The 19819-nt window shown below is 44.0% G+C and overlaps 1 protein-coding gene across 3 annotated transcripts in view; it reads left to right on the top strand.

Moving 5' to 3' along the window:
• LOC147701417 (myeloperoxidase-like) overlaps positions 1 to 19819 on the top strand; it is a 175034-nt gene that overhangs the window by 106761 nt on the left and 48454 nt on the right. For all 3 annotated transcript variants that reach the window (XR_015297463.1, XM_086930099.1, XM_086930100.1), the window contains exon 9: positions 6034 to 6194. Coding sequence is in view for 2 of the 3 variants with exons in the window: in XM_086930099.1 (XP_086786225.1) it covers positions 6034 to 6194 (161 nt within the window). In the remaining variant the exon portion in view is untranslated. The remainder of the gene's footprint in view (positions 1 to 6033; positions 6195 to 19819) is intronic.

The following is a 19819-nucleotide window of genomic DNA, read 5'->3' as shown; positions in this document are numbered from 1 at the left end:
CTCACCTTTTTGTATGCAGGCGGTATAGGTTTCCGATAGTATTTTCTTGATTTGGGGGCAGAAGGTCTTGTAGAACCCGGTGGAGTATCCGTCTGGTCCTGGGGCTTTGTTCCTTTTTAGCTGGTTGATTGCAGTTTCGATTTCTTCTTCCGTTATGTCCGCCTCTAAGGGTGCTTTCTCTTCCTCCTTGAGTTTCGGCAGGTTGACATCTTTGAGGAGGGACCAGCCTCCGTTTTTGCTCAGGTTTTTATCCTCGGAGTACAGATCCTGATAGAACTCTCTGAAGACCTCCAGTATGCCTTTGTTTGTTGTCTGCGATTTGTTGTTTTTGTCTGTTATTGCTGCTATCGTGTGTTGCCTTTGCTTCCCTTTGAGGTAGGACGCAAGCTGTTTCCCTGCTTTGTTTGCCCTGCATAGATTCACCGACTTGAATTTTGTTAGCCACGAACCTGCTCGTTCGCTTAGGATTCTGTTCAGTTCGTACTTTTTTTTTGTGAGCGTGGTGAGTGTGTTCTTGTCTGTTATGTTTGCGCGGTGGCCTCTCTCCAGTGCTGCTATTTCCTCTTCTATCTCTGAGATCTTTTTGTTCCTGCTTCTGTTCATTCTTGATTTGATGTTTATCAGTTTGCCTCTTAGTGTTGCTTTGAGTGCTTCCCAGATGGTGTCTTTCCCCACTTCGCCGTTGTCATTGTCTTCCAGGTAGTTCTTTAGTGCCTCCTCTATTTCTTTTACATTGTCTCTGTTCTGTAGGATGTCGTCATTGAGTCTCCACCTTCTCGTCACGCTCTCATTATGTTTGCCATTCAGGGTGAGGGATATGTGCGCATGATCGGAGACGGTTATTGGGGCTATCTCCGTGTTCTCAATTAGGTGCGTGTGGTTGTTGGACATCAATATATAGTCGATCCTGCTATAGGAGTTGTGCGGGTGTGAATAAAAGGTGTATTCACGCGCTGTGGGGTGTTGTAGCCTCCATGGGTCTGCTAGATGATGCTTGATGCATAGGTCTTTAAGGGTGTTGCTGCCTGGAGAGTTGTGGCTTGGCCTGCTTGGGTGTCTGTCCGTTGCTTGGTCCATTGTCTTGTTCAGGTCGCCAGCTACAATCAGCAGGTCATCCTGTGGTAGATCGCCGAGTTCGCCGTCTACCATTTGCCAGAAGTCTTTGTCTTCAGAGTTTGGTCCATAGATGTTTGCCACGTGTAGTCCGTCAGTTCCTCTTTGGACACTTGCTATCAGCAGGCGACCGTCTTCGTCCGTTTTTGTCTTTTGGATGGTGAGGTTAGCTTTCTTACTCAGGATAGTTATCACGCCTCTCTTCTTTCCCTTAGCAGGTGAGCATAGGATGTCGCCTATCCATCTTGCCTTAAGTAGTTTAGCCTCTTCCTCTGAGAGTTTGGTCTCCTGTAGCGTGTATATGTCCCCCTTGAGTTTTGCCAGGTGTTCTAGTATTTTCCTGCGTTTGATTGGATGGTTTAGGCCCTTGACGTTCATGGAGACGACCTTCAGGTTTGTGGATAGGTTCACCGGTGTTTGGTCTGTCATGGGGTTTTGTTGTTGCCGCTGGTCGTTCTGTCGTCTTCCTTTCTGGATTTTGAGATGCCTGCCTTTGTTCTTCCCAGGTCTCTGGGTCCCCCCCCCCGGGGGAAGAGTGAGCTGGGTGGGGATCGGGGTGGGGAAGGGGTGTAGGAATGGGTGTAGAAAAAAGTATGGAAAAGAAACAAAAAGTAGTTATGCGTTGCACAAATGTCCGTTATCTGGCTCGCCTTCATGCCCGCCTGTCCCCCCCGCCCCTTCTGACCTCCCCCCTCCCCTCCCTCCTCCCTCCCTCCGCCTGTAGAAAAACGGGTGTGTGACAGCGAGGTTCCTCACACTTCCCTCCCCCCCCAAGTATGACAATGTCTCTGCAGGATATGGCAAAAGGATATGGTCGTCATTGGTCTTCATTGTCTCTCTTATCATTGGCGGCGATGAGGTAGAAACGTTGGTCAATGTGTGCATTATCGAGGTAGATTTGTTGTTCAAAGTTCAAGGTCAGTGGTTGTTAGGTGTGTGCTTGAGCTCTTATCTTGTGCATTTAGAGCTGATAAACTGGTTTCGGACCTTGTCTCTTCCTATGGGCGTACCCTTGGCAGTGATTTTTTGCATTTTAACACGCGCTTCCACCCTTGTCATATGCTCTCTTCTTCGGCCTCGTCTGTCGAGGCTCTCCTCTTCGCTCCTGGGCTTTGGTGTTCCATCTCTTCTGGGGATGGTCCTTGTAGGTACCTGTGTAGGTCGTTGGGGTCGTCGAAAGTTTTGCTCCCGAGTCTGTCTGTGATTCTCAGTCTTGACGGGCCTGCGAAAGAGAAGGTGATATTTTTTTTCCGCAGGGTGTCCCGCTGGGCTAGGAAACCTTTCCTCACTTCCACCGTTAGCTTAGATAGGTCCTGCGTGATTGTTACTTTCTTCCCGTTGATTGCCATTGGTTTGCCTTTCCTGGCTACTGCGAATATTGCCTCTGTGTGGTTCTCACGTAGTGGTTTACATATGATTGGTCTTGGGGTGTTGCTGTTCGATTGTTTCTTTGCTGGAATGCGGTACGCTTTGACGAGCTCGAGCGGTCTTTCGAAAGTGAGGCCTGTTAGTTGTGGGATCATGTCTTCCAGCATCCTGGCGCACGCCCCCGGGGTGTCATTTTCCTCCTCCGGTACGCCCAGCAGTCTTATGTTCCCCTTGCGGCTTCTGTCATCCTGCTCGGCCATCGATCTCTGTAGGGCTGTTGTTCTTTTTATGACAAGACCTAGGTCTTTGTGTGTTACATTTGCGCGGTCCTCTAGGTTGCCAATTCTTTTTTCCGCTTCGTCTATTCTGCCATTGGCTTTGCTTTGCTCAGCTCTTATTGCGATTAGTTCCATTTGTATACTGTCCACTATTTTTTTTGTTGCCTTCGCTAGGTCGTTGCCTTCCGTTATCTTCCTTAGTAATGTATCCAGAGTGGTTGTTTCGCTGCCCAGGTCTGCGCGATCTTTCGCGGGTGACGCTGTCAGATCGTTTTTGTTCTTCTTTTGGACATTTGTGATTAGGTTGCCTTCCTTCCCTGCCATTACGTCGAAACCTCTCCTGACCTGGTGTGTTTGAGGTCTTACTTCCGTTGGTTGTTGCTTTGCGGGTGTCTTTTTTTTTCCTTCGTCCTCTTTCTTTCTTTGGATCGGCCCAGTTGTTAAGTTGCAGTCCCTGAAGCGGGGTGGCCACTTGACCACTCTCGTCTTGGTCCTGGCCTCTGCCAGGTTTTGCCCTATTTATTCCTTGCTGTATCGAGCTCCTGGGGTTGCTCTGGGTTTGGGCCTGTGTTTCACCTTCTGGCTGTGGTGGTGCTGTCCCGTGGTCCGTTGGTGCTGCTTCGCGCCTCGTTCTTCCGCCAATCTGTCAGCTTCCTTCTTAGACCCACTGAGCCACTGGCCTACTTGGCCTACTTCCTCTCTCCCTTAACCAGTAGCGAGCGGCTGTTCCAGGTCCTGGTCGTGGCACCTTTCACTCTGCGTCACCTGTTGCCTTGCAGTTGGGTTGCGCTAGCTCCTTTGGCTGTTTGGCGCTGCTCGATGTCTAACCACTTCCTGCCCCAGACCTCCAATATGTCCGCCTCGGTTGCTGGCCGAGTCTTCCCTTGCCTCGCAGCTCCGGCACTAATGTCGCCTTAGGGGTATGCCCGGTGGGCGGATGGATAGGTGACTGCTTCTGTGCGCCTTAGTCTATGTTGAAAGTAGACTGTGTAGCGTGGTCGGCGTTCCGCTATTGCAGCCCCCACTAAGATGGCCGCCGCCGCCTCAGTCGCCTCCGTTACCCGTTACTCGGCACTGTGTCGTTTCCTTCCACCTGCGCTGGGGGTGGGGGTTGGCGTTCGGTCGGCACCCCGGTGCTGGCTACTTTGCAGTTTTAATTAGCGCTGCTCGGCGTTGATCGGATCTGAGGTTCGCCTCCGCCAACTTTACCAATATGGTCGCCTCAGCGTTTCTGTACGGCCCCCTTCCTCTCCGCGCCCGCGGTTGTGCTGTGCCCTCTGCGCTCGCAGGGCTTGCTGGGTTTGGTGCTGCGCCTGATGTCGGGGGTTGAAATATTTCCTCGCGCTACCTCTGTCTGGCTGCTTAGCGCTATTGGTGTTGATCGTCTCCCCCTCCTTCTACTGCACCAAGATGGCCTCCCTCCGCGCCTCCGTCCAGGCGCCCCTCTCCTACTGTGCTCGTGTTGATCCTCGTTAGTTGGGGGTTAGGGTCGAGGGGTTGTTTGCATGAGGGTTGGGGGTCGCGCGTTTCTTATTTGCCGGCTTGCTCGGGTGCTCTTACTTGGGGGCTTGCGGTGGTACGCGGTTCCTCTTAGGAGCTTGCCGCCATCTTGTGCTCCAAAGTTCTCGTCTCCTCGGCAGCTTCTTCGGCTTTGTGCATCCGTCCAGCGTGTTCTGCAGGTTCGAAATGGGGTGCCGCTGGTGCCTCTTCAGTTCATGTACGTCTACATGTGTTTCTTTTAGTTCCTTCTTGCGTTTTTGTCCTTTTGCTCGCCGTTATTTGACTCGGGGGGTCGGGAGCTCCGGACTCAGGTCTGCTGCCTCCTCGCCATCCAAGCCACGCCTCGCTACCTTTTACTTTAAGTCGGTACGGAGGAGATTCGGAAAATAATTACATTTTTTCCTAAAGATGGAGGAAAAAGCACTTCACTTTACTGTAGCATTTAAATCGGTCAAATGCTTCGACCTCATTCTGTAATAATTCTGCTGAACTGTTTACTGTTTTTTTTACTCCTTCTTGAAAAGCATGTACGTGGTATTGCAACAGTAATATTTTCGTTTTAGTTTTTTACTATTATTTTACTATACTCTATTATCACCTTGTATTCTTGGTCACCTGAACCATCAAGGTTATATCTCAGTACATTGATGCTCAAGCTGTTATCTCAGAGGACTGGAGCATAGTTTATGGTCCACTGAAGCGTAGACCGAAAAGGCTGAGAGCTACCTTCAGCACTTTGACACAAGACCATGGTTGTCCTTTATAAAAAAAGTTCCTCAATTTGGGGCAGGAAGCAACTGTGGAAACAGAAAGGTCAGAGAAGCAGAAAGTTGAGCACAAAACTTAACTGGGCATGAATCCAGGACGTTTTGTGTACAATAAAATTCTATGATTTCCAAATGATGCCTAAAGAGTTGCCCCTCATTTAAGGCCTTGGGTTAACTCATTTGTTAAACATTGTAGACTTCATGTAGGGGCTGTGGACAGTGAATCTATCCATGCCCATGAGCTGAAACAGGACCAAAGGAAAAGGGAATGTGAAGAGACATCTCTGTTAATTATGTGAATTGTGGTGAACACTGAAACACTCTCTACAGGATGAAGATTATCAGCTTTTGACGCAGACACAAACCAACTTCTGAAAAAAGAATATCTTCATATTGCCTTCAAGTTACCTTCCAATCTCTCACTTTTTTCTGTGCCATTAGATCATCTCCTTTCTGACTTCTCACACACAACCACTCAACATAGCTGGAAGATCGGTCTCCTCCACTGGGAAAATGCAACTGAAAACTACCTTTTCACACTTGAGGGTTTTTCTTGTAACTTCTACCATTCAGAAGCAAAGCTTAAGGTACCCAGGGAAGCCCTTACGTTTGCAGCCCGGGTGCAGGTAGGAGCAGGGGGTGTGGGGTGGGGAGAGTGGTGGCTGACAGACGACTTGTTCTCTGGGCCAGAGGGGATGGTGGTAGTCAACAGACCACGACTCCTGCTGCCCCAAAAATAGAGCCGCCCAGGCCAGGCGGCCCCACAAGATGCGCCACTGCTACCATTATGTCTGCTGGACACAGAGGTTCATGATTAGGCAGAAGAATAATGTTGTTCTCTACTGCCTCATATCTATCCTTATTTCCAACACATTGTTTCTCAACAAATCATGGGTATTACATGTTTGCAACATTACTGTTTGAAATGATAGCTAAATAAATACTTACTTTAAATACACACATATATATTTATATATGAAACTCAAAAGTTATTTATGTTTTCCTAGGTGATCGTCGTGCCAGCGAACACACAGGTCTTATATCTATGCATACCATATTTCTGCGAGAACACAATCGCCTGGCTGGAATCCTGAAGACCTTAAATCCAAGATGGGATGGGGAGAAAATCTATCAGGAGACTAGAAAGATAGTTGGAGCCATGATTCAGGTATTATGTGTTATGTGCTATAAGGCAAGCATTCTGCATTTATACAAGCAAAAATGTTGGAAATTTCTGAATGGGGGTCTTCATAATATGGAGTCTGAGACATGGAGACATGGGATGACATGCATTCATTGAATTCATACCGACAGTGGAAATAACTTCAGATTGTCTTGTAGCCACACACCCAAACTTTGGCTTCACAGATGGGCCACTGTACATTTAGTTTTTCAAGAAGTCATATTTTTGGTTTCTGAGGTCAGCATGTTAATAGCTATAGCTTGCTAGCAGCTCCAGGCACAAAAGTTAAAACAATGCTTATTGTAAACTGATTGGGTAAATCAAATAGTTGCAAGGTGCTCCACGTGAGTATGAAATGTAACAGAATGTAAGGTGGATTTGTAGAGTGCTGCTTGTCACCTGTGAGGGTATCCAGGCATTGATTATGATCCGCAACATAGGGATAGCAGTTACTAACCATAGTTGTCACTATAATCTAATTTAGACTGTGGATTATCCCTACCTCAGAGCTCTATACCAGAGAGGGCCAGAAATCCTAATTCGCTTGTCAATATGTATGACAATGAAGATGATAATTACAGTTGTTACGTAGGAGGGACTGTTTCAGCAGGAGTAATGTTGATACTCTATTTAGTGACTCAGTTGTAAATAGTCCAAACATAATTCACAGCAGCCATTTTTCTTGTGTACCAAGGTGTTTTTCACCGTGTATGACCCCTCTATGAAAAAGGTGTGTGTGCTGTTGTGCAGAATGTCTCAGTGCCAGCCACAGCTGAAGACTTGAAGATGTTACACCATCACTGGAATGTTGCAGCTGGTACTAAGCTGAAGCGAATGCTTGGCAGTTGGATGTTGTAGGTGGGGAGAGTAGAGCTGCATTAGGGAAAGTGTAGAGGCCAGGACCTGAAGTTTCGATGCAGGTAACCTTACAGCCCTTTCACACAGTGAGCCCCTGGGTATCTTTTAAATTGAAAAAAGATTTTAAAGCCTCTCTCAGGCTTATCTTGATAATACTTCCAGGGACATGAGACCACAAATGGTGTTTTAGTAAATCAATCTCCCTATCTTAGTCAACAAACAGCTGGATAAAAAGTGGATTCTGAGGTGACCAGTACTGAGGTAAGCTGCCAGGCTTGCATAGTTTAACAGCATTCAGACAGCATTTCCATTGTTTTCATGATTACTTCAGGTAGGACTGTCATAAAGTGAACAGTGAGAGTGCTGAAAGTGAAAGGATGAGGAATGGCTAAATTTGAGGAACGTGATGTGGGCTAGAAACGCAGGATTCTGGAAAGCAAAATGACCTTAATACAAACACCTTACACACATTTACGAATATATACAAGATGGCAGGTGGAAATACCAAGAAAGGGCCACAGTGGGCAGCGACTCTCTTAAATCCCGACTAAGCTCATTAGTTGTTAATATCTTAAATCATCTGTGGTTTAAGCAGATCCTATGCCTCAAAACAGCAAAACTCCAATATATCTGTAAACCAAATCTTAAGAAGTTCATCTGTATTTCAACGTAGACTTATTGGCTTTGACACATATATTGGTCATCAGACTGTAAGGCTGCCTGCATTTCATGATGTGTTTTTTTTAAATCACAAACCTACTAATTTTAGCAACTGGAAGGTGCAGCCCTGGCACTAGCCGCAATATAGGCTCCCATTCCACCACAGAAATTTTTTGGACACTCTAACAACAGGTCTCCTTGGTGATCAGTCCTTCCCCACTCTCTGGGGCAGAGGCTTAAACTGCGTTCCAGATGTGGAACTCGACTGCTGTATGACCCCCCTCCAGACAGCTGCTACTAGACGTGCCGATCAAGACATTAGTCAGTGGCTGATGCAAATGAGACTTCAGGACACAGAGCAACTTCTGCACCCGTTGGACCGTGAGTACTCGTTCTTTATTTTTTTATTTTATTTATTTGAGCTTATACCGCGCGCAGCTACCCACAATGGGTTTCCCGGCGCTAGGGATAGACTGTAGAAGAAGGAGGCAGCTTCACCTGGCAGAGCCACAGCAGACTATTGGGCGCGTTGAATAAAAAGCAATGTCTTTAAGGCCTTGCGGAAGCGGAACAAGTTTGTCTCTAATTTTAGGTCCAGTGGGAGGGAGTTTCAATATTTGGGGCCCAGAGTAGAGAAGGAACGACCTCCCATTTTTGTCAGCTTCCACCTTGGCATAGTGAAATTACCCATGTCCGATGACCTAAGTGGACGCAGGGGTCTGTATGGAGTTATCAGCCTTTGGAGGTAGGCTGGGGCACTACACTGTTTGACCTTGAACATAGAGCATAATGCCTTAAATTTGATGCGTTCAGGGATACTCAACCAATGTAGGTCACGTAAGGCGGCCTTAGCTGAAGTGCGTCTGGGGATGTTTTTTAGCAGGCGCGCCGCCGCATTTTGCACTACCTGCAATACATGTAAGGTGGCTTTATCTGCGCCCAAGTAAAGGATGTTGCCATAGTCCAGGCGAGATGTTACAAGTGCCTGGACCACTGTTCTGCGGGAGGATAGTGGGAGCATCCACAAGATCTTATGGAGCCACCGCAGCGTTGAAAAACAGATGGCCGCAACCTTAGTGGCCTGTTGTTTCATAGTTAACCTGTCGTCAATAATGACGCCCAGGTTACGGACTGCGATGGAGGGAGAAGGCGCAGTGCCCAGTTCGGTGGGCCAATGGTGGGGACCCCAAAGATGTTTATTCCGACCCAAGATGACCACCTCGGTCTTCTCCCCGTTCAGTTTGAGACAGTTTCTCCGTATCCAGTCAGCCACAAGAGTGAGGCCTGACTTGAGAGCGGAGATGTTGTTCTCATCTCTGCCTGATAGGGAGAAGACTATCTGGGTGTCATCTGCGTAGGAAAACAGGGTCAGACCGGCCTGTTCAACAATGGATGCCAAGGGTTTAACGTAAATATTAAATAAAAGGGGGCTAAGGATTGAGCCTTGAGGAACGCCTCGGGTAGATGGACAAATGGTGGAAGCTGCTTTAGGAGAGAACACTTGGAAACTTCGGTCATTGAGGAAAGACACCAGCCAGGCCAAGGCCTGGCCACCTACTCCTAGAGACTTCAGAGAGTTAATGAGGATGGAATGTGACACGGTGTTGAACGCTGCGCTCAAATCCAACAGGATGAGCGCCATGGTGTTACCTTGGTCGACACCGTGCCTCAGACTCTCCGTTACCCCCAGGAGTGCTGTCTCAGTTGAATGCCTAGGCCTAAAGCCCGACTGAGAAGGATGGAGGAAAGCAGTGTTTTCGACCAGTTTAGAAAGCTGGGAATTTATGTGTCTCTCCAATATCTTCGAGAAGATTGGCAGCAAGGATATCGGGCGGAAGTTGGCAGGGTTGGAAGCATCAGCACCCAATTTTTTTAATGGAGGTACCACCATGGCATGTTTCCAGGATTGGGGGACCTGGGCCTCGCTCAAGGAAGTATTTAATAATTTAATGAAAATGGGGTGGGTAAGGGGATCCAATTGTTTTAATATTTTGGCCGGGAGCACATCCAGTGGGGAACCAGATCGCACAATGTTTAGACAGGACACAAAGGAAGTAGCGTCTAGAGGCTGCCAGGTGGTAATTGCTGCATCAGTGGCGGTGTTCACCAATTCCTGGATCGTATTAGGGGCGGAAAGAGTGGTATCAGATGGTGGAGAGAAATGATCGTAAATAAGATCCACTTTGTTTATAAAGTAATCCGCTAAGGACTGACACTGGGTGGCATCAAGAGCTGGAGAAGGGGGAGAAGAATTTGCACCGGTCAGTTTCTTCACAACAGAAAATAACACCTTAGGACAGTTTTGTGCATCAGTCACTGTTTTAGTAGTGTAGATCGCAGTTTTGCAGCTGTTATGGTACTTTTTTAAGTCTTCTTTGTATATGATTTTAGGAGAATAGCCTTTTCTCCATTACTTCTACTCGCAAGTACACAACATACACATCAGAATTGATCTCCTGCTAATCATGGCCCCACCTGTTGTCCAATTGTTTCAAATTCTGTTTATTAATGTTTTATGATTGAACAGAAATACATCACAAAAGCAAGAAATGTCATAAAAAGGGGGCCAAGTGTTACAGATATCACATGTGAGTTACAGCTTGGTCACGAGTTCTGTGGCAAGGAAACATTTTGATAATTACATTTACGGTTTGTTGTAGCTAGCACTGTACATGTTGCTATCATTTCCCCCACCAGGGCGAGGAACTTATAAAAGAAATTTACAATATCTAACATAAAAAAATTCACCAAAACTTTGATGTCATAGTGCAAAGAATAGTAGGTTGGACATGAGGGTTGATCGTCTAGGTCCCGGATAAGGCAACATCCGAGCGACCTACAATGAGCTATAATTCTGTGGCCTTATATATGGAACAGGTTCAGGGCCCTTAGCCTTGGGGAGTTGGTGTCCAGTTGAATGGGGTGGAGTTTCTGGCATGCACCCTGTCAGATCATTGCCAATTGCTGCTTACCCTATGATGGGGACGTTCACATCCCCTTATACCCACCTTTTTTGCAGAGAACTAGCCCAATGAATAGATCAATACTTTGCACCCAATACCGGTGCTGCGGCCTTGTGGGCTGTTGAATAGGATGCCCACAAGGTTGTGGGACCTGGCCACTGCCTATCGACCTCCTGGGGGATAAGTAGGGGATATTAGCAGAATGCTTGACAATCGAGAGCAACCTTCGCTCCCTGGAAATTTGGGCGGCCAAACAGGCAGCCTCAACAGAACAGGCGGTGCAGTGAGGCAGAGGAGACCTTAAGTAAACATAATTACAGATGGCACACGTCCCTGCAGCAGACCGCAGGGGACTGCTCAGGAAGACTGCTAGAATGGCTTGTGCGTGTGGACTAGCTGCGCAGTCCCATAGTTGCGATCCACTTGGCCAGTGTTGTGATGCTTACTATGCAGTTGGAGATCAACGGGGCCTTCAGAGACTATAATCGAGAGTTTATGCTGTCTCATCTACTCCACCACCGCACCGCATGAAGAAATTCTTTGGCACCCTTCAGTTGATTTGAGTGATCACATTGCAACGGGCGGAGCTGGATGAACCATTGCAACTCAAGGAGGTGCATACAGCCATATCTCAGATTGCTCGTATCAAGACCTCGGGCACTGATGGCTTACCAATTGAGTACTATACCAGTTTCCTTACCCAGACCACCCAACTCCTCCTTGATGTTGTTAATGAAGCCAAGGAGCAGGGTCACATGCCAGACTTGCTCCATGAGGCCCTAATTGTAGTTCTACTCAAACCCAGTAGGGACCTATTGGACGTACACTCATATTGTCCCATCTCCATGCTTAACCTCAATTGTAAAATCCTGGGCAGGATCCTAGTGAACTGTCTCCTCCCCATCATACAGCTACTGGTTCACACTGATCAATCCGGCATCATCCTGGGATGCGGCACATTTCCGAATGTACACCGCCTTCTGTGCCTCCTACATAACACACTGATGGATGTTCTTGCCAGGGTCATGGTGTCGGTAGACATAGAAAAAGCATTCAACACCCTGCACTGGAATTTTCTTTTCTCAGCCCTCACCAATATAAGGTTTGAACTGAGATTCCTGAGCTGGGTACGTAACCTCTATGCCGACCCTGTGGTGCAGAGCGGGAATATCAAAGGAAAAATATTGTGTGACATAAATATCCTCTCAGAAATATCGATTTGAAGAAATATCGACAACAAAAATATAGTTTGACCAGAATATCGACTGACAGGTAAGTAATATCGATAACAATGATATAGTTGTAATAAATATCGTTTACAAAAATATAGTTTACAAAAATATCGATTTTTTATTATTGTTATGTATTTTAGTGTTTTTAAGGAGAATTGGTTGTCATTTTATTATATGTTGTAGAATTTTATTAGTTATTAATGTTTTTTATGTTGAATTTTGTGTTATTAGTTCCGTAGCGGGTTGTGGGTTTATAGGGTAATAAGGTGGGAAGTACTTTAAATATATAAAATTAATTGATTAATTAATGTGTTAATTTAATATTAATTGTTTAATAATTATTTGTTAATTCATTTCAATTAGTCAATTATTAATTATTAATGTTAATTAATTATGTTAATTGTTTAATTAATTTTAGGTGTGTGTAGTGGAGTTTATATGTGTAAATGGTGTGAAGTAATTACATTTTTATTGATTAATTATTAAATACTTTATAAATTAATTACCATTAATTAATTATTAATAGTAATTGTGTAATACATTTTAGGTTTGTGTTGTGGTGTTTATAAGTGTATATGGTGTGAAAGCTGTCAATTAAATAATTAATTAATTAATTAGATAAATACTTGAATTTTCATTAATTAAATAGTAAATATTAAATGTAATTGTGGAATTATTTTTAGGTGTGTGTGGTGGATATTATAGTGTTTAATTATGTGTAAATAATTATTTTTTATTATCTTTGTTAATGATAATATATTTAAATGTATATATTAATTATGTTTATATTGTAAATTAAATTTAATTAAAAATGTGATAGTTTTTTTTTATGTTTTGGGTTCCAGCGCTTTCCCTAATGTTGCACCCTGTGGAGTGGGAATAGTAATTTTTACCCCTACGCTATCCAACGCTTTCCCTACTGTTGCACCCTCTGGAGTGGGAATAGTAAATTTTACCCCTACGCTATCCAGCGCTTTCCCTACTGTTGCACCCTTTGGAGTGGGAATAGTAATTTTTACCCCTACGCTGTCCAACGCTTTCCCTACTGTTGCACTCACTGGAGTTGGAATAGTAATTTTTACCCCTACGCTATCCTACGCTTTCCCTACTGTTGCACCCTCTGGAGTGGAAATAGTAATTTTTACCCCTACGCTATCCAGCGCTTTCCCTACTGTTGCACCCTTTGGAGTGGGAATAGTAATTTTTACCCCTACGCTATCCAACTCTATCCCTACTGTTGCACTCACTGGAGTTGGAATAGTAATTTTTACCCCTACGCTATCCTACGCTTTCCCTACTGTTGCACCCTCTGGAGTGGAAATAGTAATTTTTACCCCTACGCTATCCAGCGCTTTCCCTACTGTTGCACCCTTTGGAGTGGGAATAGTAATTTTTACCCCTACGCTATCCAACTCTATCCCTACTGTTGCACTCACTGGAGTTGGAATAGTAATTTTTACCCCTACGCTATCCTACGCATTCCCTACTGTTGCACCCTCTGGAGTGGGAATAGTAATTTTCACCCCTACGCTATCCAGCGCTTTCCCTACTGTTGCACCCTTTGGAGTGGGAATAGTAATTTTTACCCCTACACTATCCAATGCTTTTCCTACTGTTGCACCCTCTGGAGTGGGAATAGTAATTGTTACCCCTACGCTATCCAGCGCTTTCCCTACTGTTGCACCCATTGGAGTGGGAATAGTAATTTTTACCCATACGCTATCCAACGTATTCCCTACTGTTGCACCCTCTGGAGTGGGAATAGTAAATTTTACCCCTACGCTATCCAACGTATTCCCTACTGTTGCACCCTCTGGAGTGGGAATAGTAAATTTTACCCCTACGCTATCCAACGCTTTCCCTACTGTTGCACCCTCTGGTGTGGGAATAGTAATTTTTACCCCTACGTTATCCAGCGCTTTCCCTACTGTTGCACCCTTTGGAGTGGGAATAGTAATTTTTACCCCTACGCTATCCAACGCTTTCCTGACTGTTGCACCCTTTGGAGTGGGAATAGTAATTTTTACCCCTACGCTATCCAACGCTTTCCCTACTGTTGCACCCTCTGGAGTGGGAATAGTAATTTTTACCCCTACGCTATCCAGCGCTTTCTCTACTGTTGTACTCACTGGAGTGGGAATAGTAATTTTTACCCTTTCGCTATCAAATGTTTTAACTACTAATGTTTTTATTTTGACATTAAATGTATGTATTATTATTTTTAAATACTTTTATGTGTTAATTAAATATAGAAAATTTTATTTTCTTCAAAATGTTTTATATATGTGTTTATTTTATTTTTATAAAACTTAAAGTTTATAAATTTAATAAAGATAATAATAAAATGTATTTAAGAAAATATATGTATATGTCCTATTTATATTGATTAAATTAAGTTTATTTGTTATAAATAGTTAAAATATAAATGTAATGTAATTTATTTTGTTAATAATATTAATATTACTTAAGTATTTAATTTAAGTTATAATATTTTTAAAAGTCGATATTTTTTACATCTATATTTTTAACATCTATATTTTTGAGTCGATATTATTGTACTTACCTGTTTAAGTATAGGGAGTCGATATTTTTGTAATCAATATTTTTACATCTATATTTGTGTAACCTATATTTCTGTTATCGATATTTAAACATGGAACCCACCCTGTAGAGCGAGTAAAAACCAGACAGGAAATTTCAGATAACTTTAATATCTGCAGAGGTACATGACAGGGCTGTCCCTTATCCTCTCTCTTGTTTGCATTGGCCAAAAGCCCCTGGCTTGTCAACTTCGCCAGCGGGCAGCGGACTGGGGCATTCATGAGTGGTACAACAGTGTTGGCAAGAGGCACACCTTTGTATTCCATGTTTGCTGAGTTCCATTTATTTAATTCAATGTTCCAAACCTCAGTCGGATTTCACGCTTGTTTTGCGTTCCATCCAATTGCACTGCAGTAAATAATAAACACATGGGGACTGCATCTGGCCCACCGAAGCTGCAAAGCCATATCTGTCGCAAATTGAATCCAATAAATGAATTATCTATAGTAATTCTTCATTTATTCCACTTTTTTCCATAATTTTTCTATTTTGACTTTCATCTATCAATGCATTTTACTCATTCTTGTAATTATACATAGTAGTTCATCAAAAACACAGGAGACTAGGTGTTTCCTCATGTCACCATTTTATTTGAAATCACCCAATGCATTTCAGGATGAACCCTTCATCAGCAGCATTATTTCACTTCATTTGAATTTCCCATGGAGTGATCACGCACCTCCAACTTTCACGAAAATGGCTTCCAGCATATGTTAACAATGTGTGCCAGGGTAGATTTGGTACGATGACCCAATCGGAAAACTGATTGGAATTGGTTGATGTGATTACACAGTTGCGTGTGAACGCATTTCTCAAGCAGTTTGGCTGGAGTCAGGGTATTGGAAGTTGTTAGGATCATTTAAGTCTGCAGTTGGCTTTTTAGGTATGGGGGTGACTTGGCCAGTCTTGAGGCAATCAGGAAACATGCCTTGAAGGAGGGATTCATGGACAATCTTGGACCAGAGTGGCAGTATGGAGAGTATACGTTCTTTGAAAAGCTTAGCAGCAGAGGGTCCTTGAAATGATTTGAATGTTTTAATGAGTTTAAAATTTTGAGTAACTCAACATCGTCTGGTACAATAAAGGAATTCCATAATGCCTGATATGTTTGTGAGTGAACCATGGAGCCAGAAAGAGGAGAACTCAACAAGGGGAACGGCGGGGCAATGGACTGGGTCAGGCCCAGTGTATTTAGTGAGTAGTGCTGTAATTCTGGTTCAATCTTTCTTATGTTTTCGAAGAAGTATGCAAAGAAATCTTCACTGCTAGGGGTTACGTTATTGAGTGTACAGTGTTGATTAGTTGAGTGATTAGCTTGTTGTTTGATAATTTCGAACAGTTATTTTGGCCTGTTTTTGGCATGGTCAAGATGAGACCTGAAGAGAGCAGTTTTGGCACTACAGATATGTTTGTTATAGGTGCTTCTTATCGTCCTCAGTTGTTTGAGTTTTGTTGTGGAGGGACAGATTCTCCATGACCTTTCCGACAACCACAGTTTGCATCTTTTCTCATTAAGGGAACAGCTGAACTATAGTTTGGAGGGTTTTCTGGGTATCCTTTTGAGTTGCTTCGGAGCAACTGGGTCAAGTATATAATTAATGGAGTGAATGTAATGTTCGGTAAAGTCATCTAGATTTGTCATGTTAGAGGACGGGCGAAGTAGGCTATTACTAATGTTGGAAAGCTCATTTATATTGATGTTTCTTAAGTCAAGTGACCATTGTTTGGCCTTACCAGGTTGACCCTGTCTGGTCAGCACCCTTTCCAAGATAAGAAATGAGATTAAGTAACGATCCGACCAGTCACAGGAAGTTATGGCATCCATTTGAATAACTATGTCTTTGGCAATGATTAAGTCGAGGGTGGATCCCTTGATGTAGGTAGGTTCATTGCAGGACTGTGTGTGGTTTAGTTCAGAGAGAAAAGCGTTAAAGGTGCCAAGTAAGGGATCACTTGTGTTGTTCCAGTGTAGGTTGAAGTTCACAGGGAAGATATGATTCTGTTGTAGGCCAGAGTAAGAGGCTATGGTCTCCATTACTTGTTCTTTGAAGAGAAGATTATCTCCTGGGGGGTGATAGATCGTGAGAAGAGTACACAATAACTTGTCATTGTTCCAGATGTCATTGCCCAAGTGCTCACAGGTGGACATCAGAGCAGTTTGAATCTTTCCCAGGGTGAGAGTTGAGCAAAAGATGCAAGCTATGCCTCCCTCAACTTTATGAGGTCTGTCCAATCTGATTATGTCATATTCAGGGGGAACTAGAATGTCCAAAATTGGCAAGGGGGAGCCACTAAGCCAAGTTTCTGTATGGATCAGGGGATCCAGATCTTGTGAGAGTATGAGGTTGGCAATCTCTGCAGCATGCCTTAATGCTGACCTGCAATTCAAAAGCACCAATTTGATGTGGGATTTGGTTACTACAGGTTCTTTGAGAGATTTGGTGACTAGTAGTAAATTATCAATGTTCAAAGTTCTGAGATTGACACTGGATTTTCTAAACGGGTTGGAGAGAATAGTCTGGATTTTAGATGGTGCTAGAGAAGATTTATTACAGGCATCATCGTAATGAAGTAGAAGGGAGTGAATGTCATGATCCAACATATGCTCAGTGATCCTATGTGGCCTGGCGTGATGGTTAACAAGAGGCCTTTATTTCCAGGTAAAATTTGCATTTTTTCTAAGGATGATCCTTTACTTTGGCAGTGTTTAGCCGTAGTGGGGAGGCACAATTAGTCTTGGAGGACATTTAGAGATTCCAGCGTCCCTCCATCATTGTAGAGAAGTGTAGTTGGTTCAGAAGGCTCTCTTTAACTAGTTGGAGGTCATGCTTGATGTATTTCAGTTCATCCTCAATGGGGGTGGGGTGGGTATAAGGGGTGATTAGTTGGTCTGGGGATAGGAAGAGAATGATGCCTCATTGCAAAGGGAACAGTAGTAGGCAATGTAGGTCCTACATAGTTTGGGATTAAAGTAGATGTGGAGGTTTTGGAAGGTTGGGGGCTAGTGGTTGCTGTCATGGACGTGGCATGAAGAAGAGAGTGAAGTGGTATTCCACAGTTTTCATTAGTGGGTCTTTTGTGCTGCTGGGCAGTTGAGTGCCAGGTGTTGGCCAGCAAAGTAGATGAGTGGGGGACTCTTTGAGGAAAGGGTAATGTAGAAAAGAGGAATTTAGTAGGTTTAAAGCTATCTAGAGTGTGGTTAGGTATTGTTATAGGGGGGGTGAGCATAGTGTGATGATGATATGTGAGTCATTATAAAAACGGGGTAACCCAAAACGGTTGTTGGACCTGGGTAGTCAGTATTATCAAAAACAATGGCCCAACCCGTACTTATTGGTTGGATCAATCAATCATATGCTCACAGTTTATCACTTCTGAAATTCAGCGAGGATTAAAGCTATTCACCTCCAAAATGATTAAATCATAAAATGTTCATTCCATTGGAAAAGCAACCACCTATCACAACTCATTTATTTACAAAAAGGAGTTTTAATAGAGTACTCCAAATACAGCGAAACATTTATTTATATACATTTGTACAGTATTCACAGCGAACGGTAAAGGAAAGAGCTAGTGCTTCTATAAGGGTGCCAGAAAAAAGGAGAAAGTGGTGGTTTAAAGAAAAGGGGTGTAAGCCTCAATGAAAAAGTGACATAAGATTTAATTAACTTAAGGAAAAAGCTGGTATTTATCCAACGTATTAAATAAACAGGCCACTGTTAGTATCAATCCAATTTTTTAACAATCATACAGTCTTGACTGGCATGTATAATGTTCAGGGGAATAGTGGTCCTGGTAATTGAAAGGGGGAGCGTCGACGTTTCGACCCGTCTTGGGGTGCTAGGGTAACTGGGGACCTCGACCTGCGGGTCTTCCTCAGGACGTAAAAGGCAAAGCCTTCGTACCGTAGCTAAAACGCTGTATGCCCAATTTGCTTTAATGGGAAATTCACAATCCTCGTGTTTCTAGAGGGACGTGAAGGGAATGGCCACAGTCGCGGACTTGCTTGTTACTGCAAGTGTTCATGTATGCGTATCCCCGGCGTGCACTCCGAAGCTGGCAAGTCAGTGGCAACAACCCGCGCGCACCTCTTGCAACTAACTCCGCGGACATGGCGCTGACGTGTGATTGACACCACGTACACTCCGAGTTTGGCGAGCCGATATCAATCCAACAACCTTTCGCTTGCATATTGGGAAATTGACCCTTGGGACTACCACCCACCCTTGTGAATAACGCCCATTGAAAAGTATAGAGAATCGTCAGTTACCAGGACGAACCTATATCCTTCTTCTTCTTTCTCCACGGGGATACGCATACATGAACACTTGCAGTAACAAGCAAGTCCGCGCATGAGAACAGCATTCAACTTTTTCACTCCACACCAGAATTTTAGTGTTGCCGGTTCACGACCAATAATTAGGAGTGCGACTGTGGCCATTCCCTTCACGTCCCTCTAGAAACACGAGGATTGTGAATTTCCCATTTAAGCCAATTGGGCATACAGCGTTTTAGCTACGGTACGAAGGCTTTGCCTTTTACGTCCTGAGGAAGACCCGCAGGTCGAGGTCCCCAGTTAACCTAGCACCCCAAGACGGGTCGAAACGTCGACGCTCCCCCTTTCAATTACCAGGACCACTATTCCCCTGAACATTATACATGCCAGTCAAGACTGTATGATTGTTAAAAAATTGGATTGATACTAACAGTGGCCTGTTTATTTAATACGTTGGATAAATACCAGCTTTTTCCTTAAGTTAATTAAATCTTATGTCACTTTTTCATTGAGGCTTACACCCCTTTTCTTTAAACCACCACTTTCTCCTTTTTTCTGGCACCCTTATAGAAGCACTAGCTTTTTCCTTTACCGTTCGCTGTGAATACTGTACAAATGTATATAAATAAATGTTTCGCTGTATTTGGAGTACTCTATTAAAACTCCTTTTTGTAAATAAATGAGTTGTGATAGGTGGTTGCTTTTCCAATGGAATGAACATTTTATGATTTAATCATTTTGGAGGTGAATAGCTTTAATCCTCGCTGAATTTCAGAAGTGATAAACTGTGAGCATATGATTGATTGATCCAACCAATAAGTACGGGTTGGGCCATTGTTTTTGATGATATGTGAGTAGCAGGAGAAGGCAAGTTCCTCAGTAGGTGAACAGGTGATCCTCTTTGGGTTTCTTGTGTTGAGGGGCAGTATGGACCCAATGGTTCGGGGGCATAGGTGATGGGTTGGGTGCTACACTGGGCTTTAGTGGGGAGGAAGAAGGGTATCGATTGGAACTCAGGAT

This window comes from Lissotriton vulgaris, chromosome 7 (genome assembly GCF_964263255.1).
Source record: "Lissotriton vulgaris chromosome 7, aLisVul1.2, whole genome shotgun sequence".
Classification (NCBI taxonomy): Eukaryota; Metazoa; Chordata; class Amphibia; order Caudata; family Salamandridae; genus Lissotriton; species Lissotriton vulgaris.
Note: the sequence above shows the minus strand (reverse complement) of the source record. Positions and strands in the feature narration are given on the sequence as shown.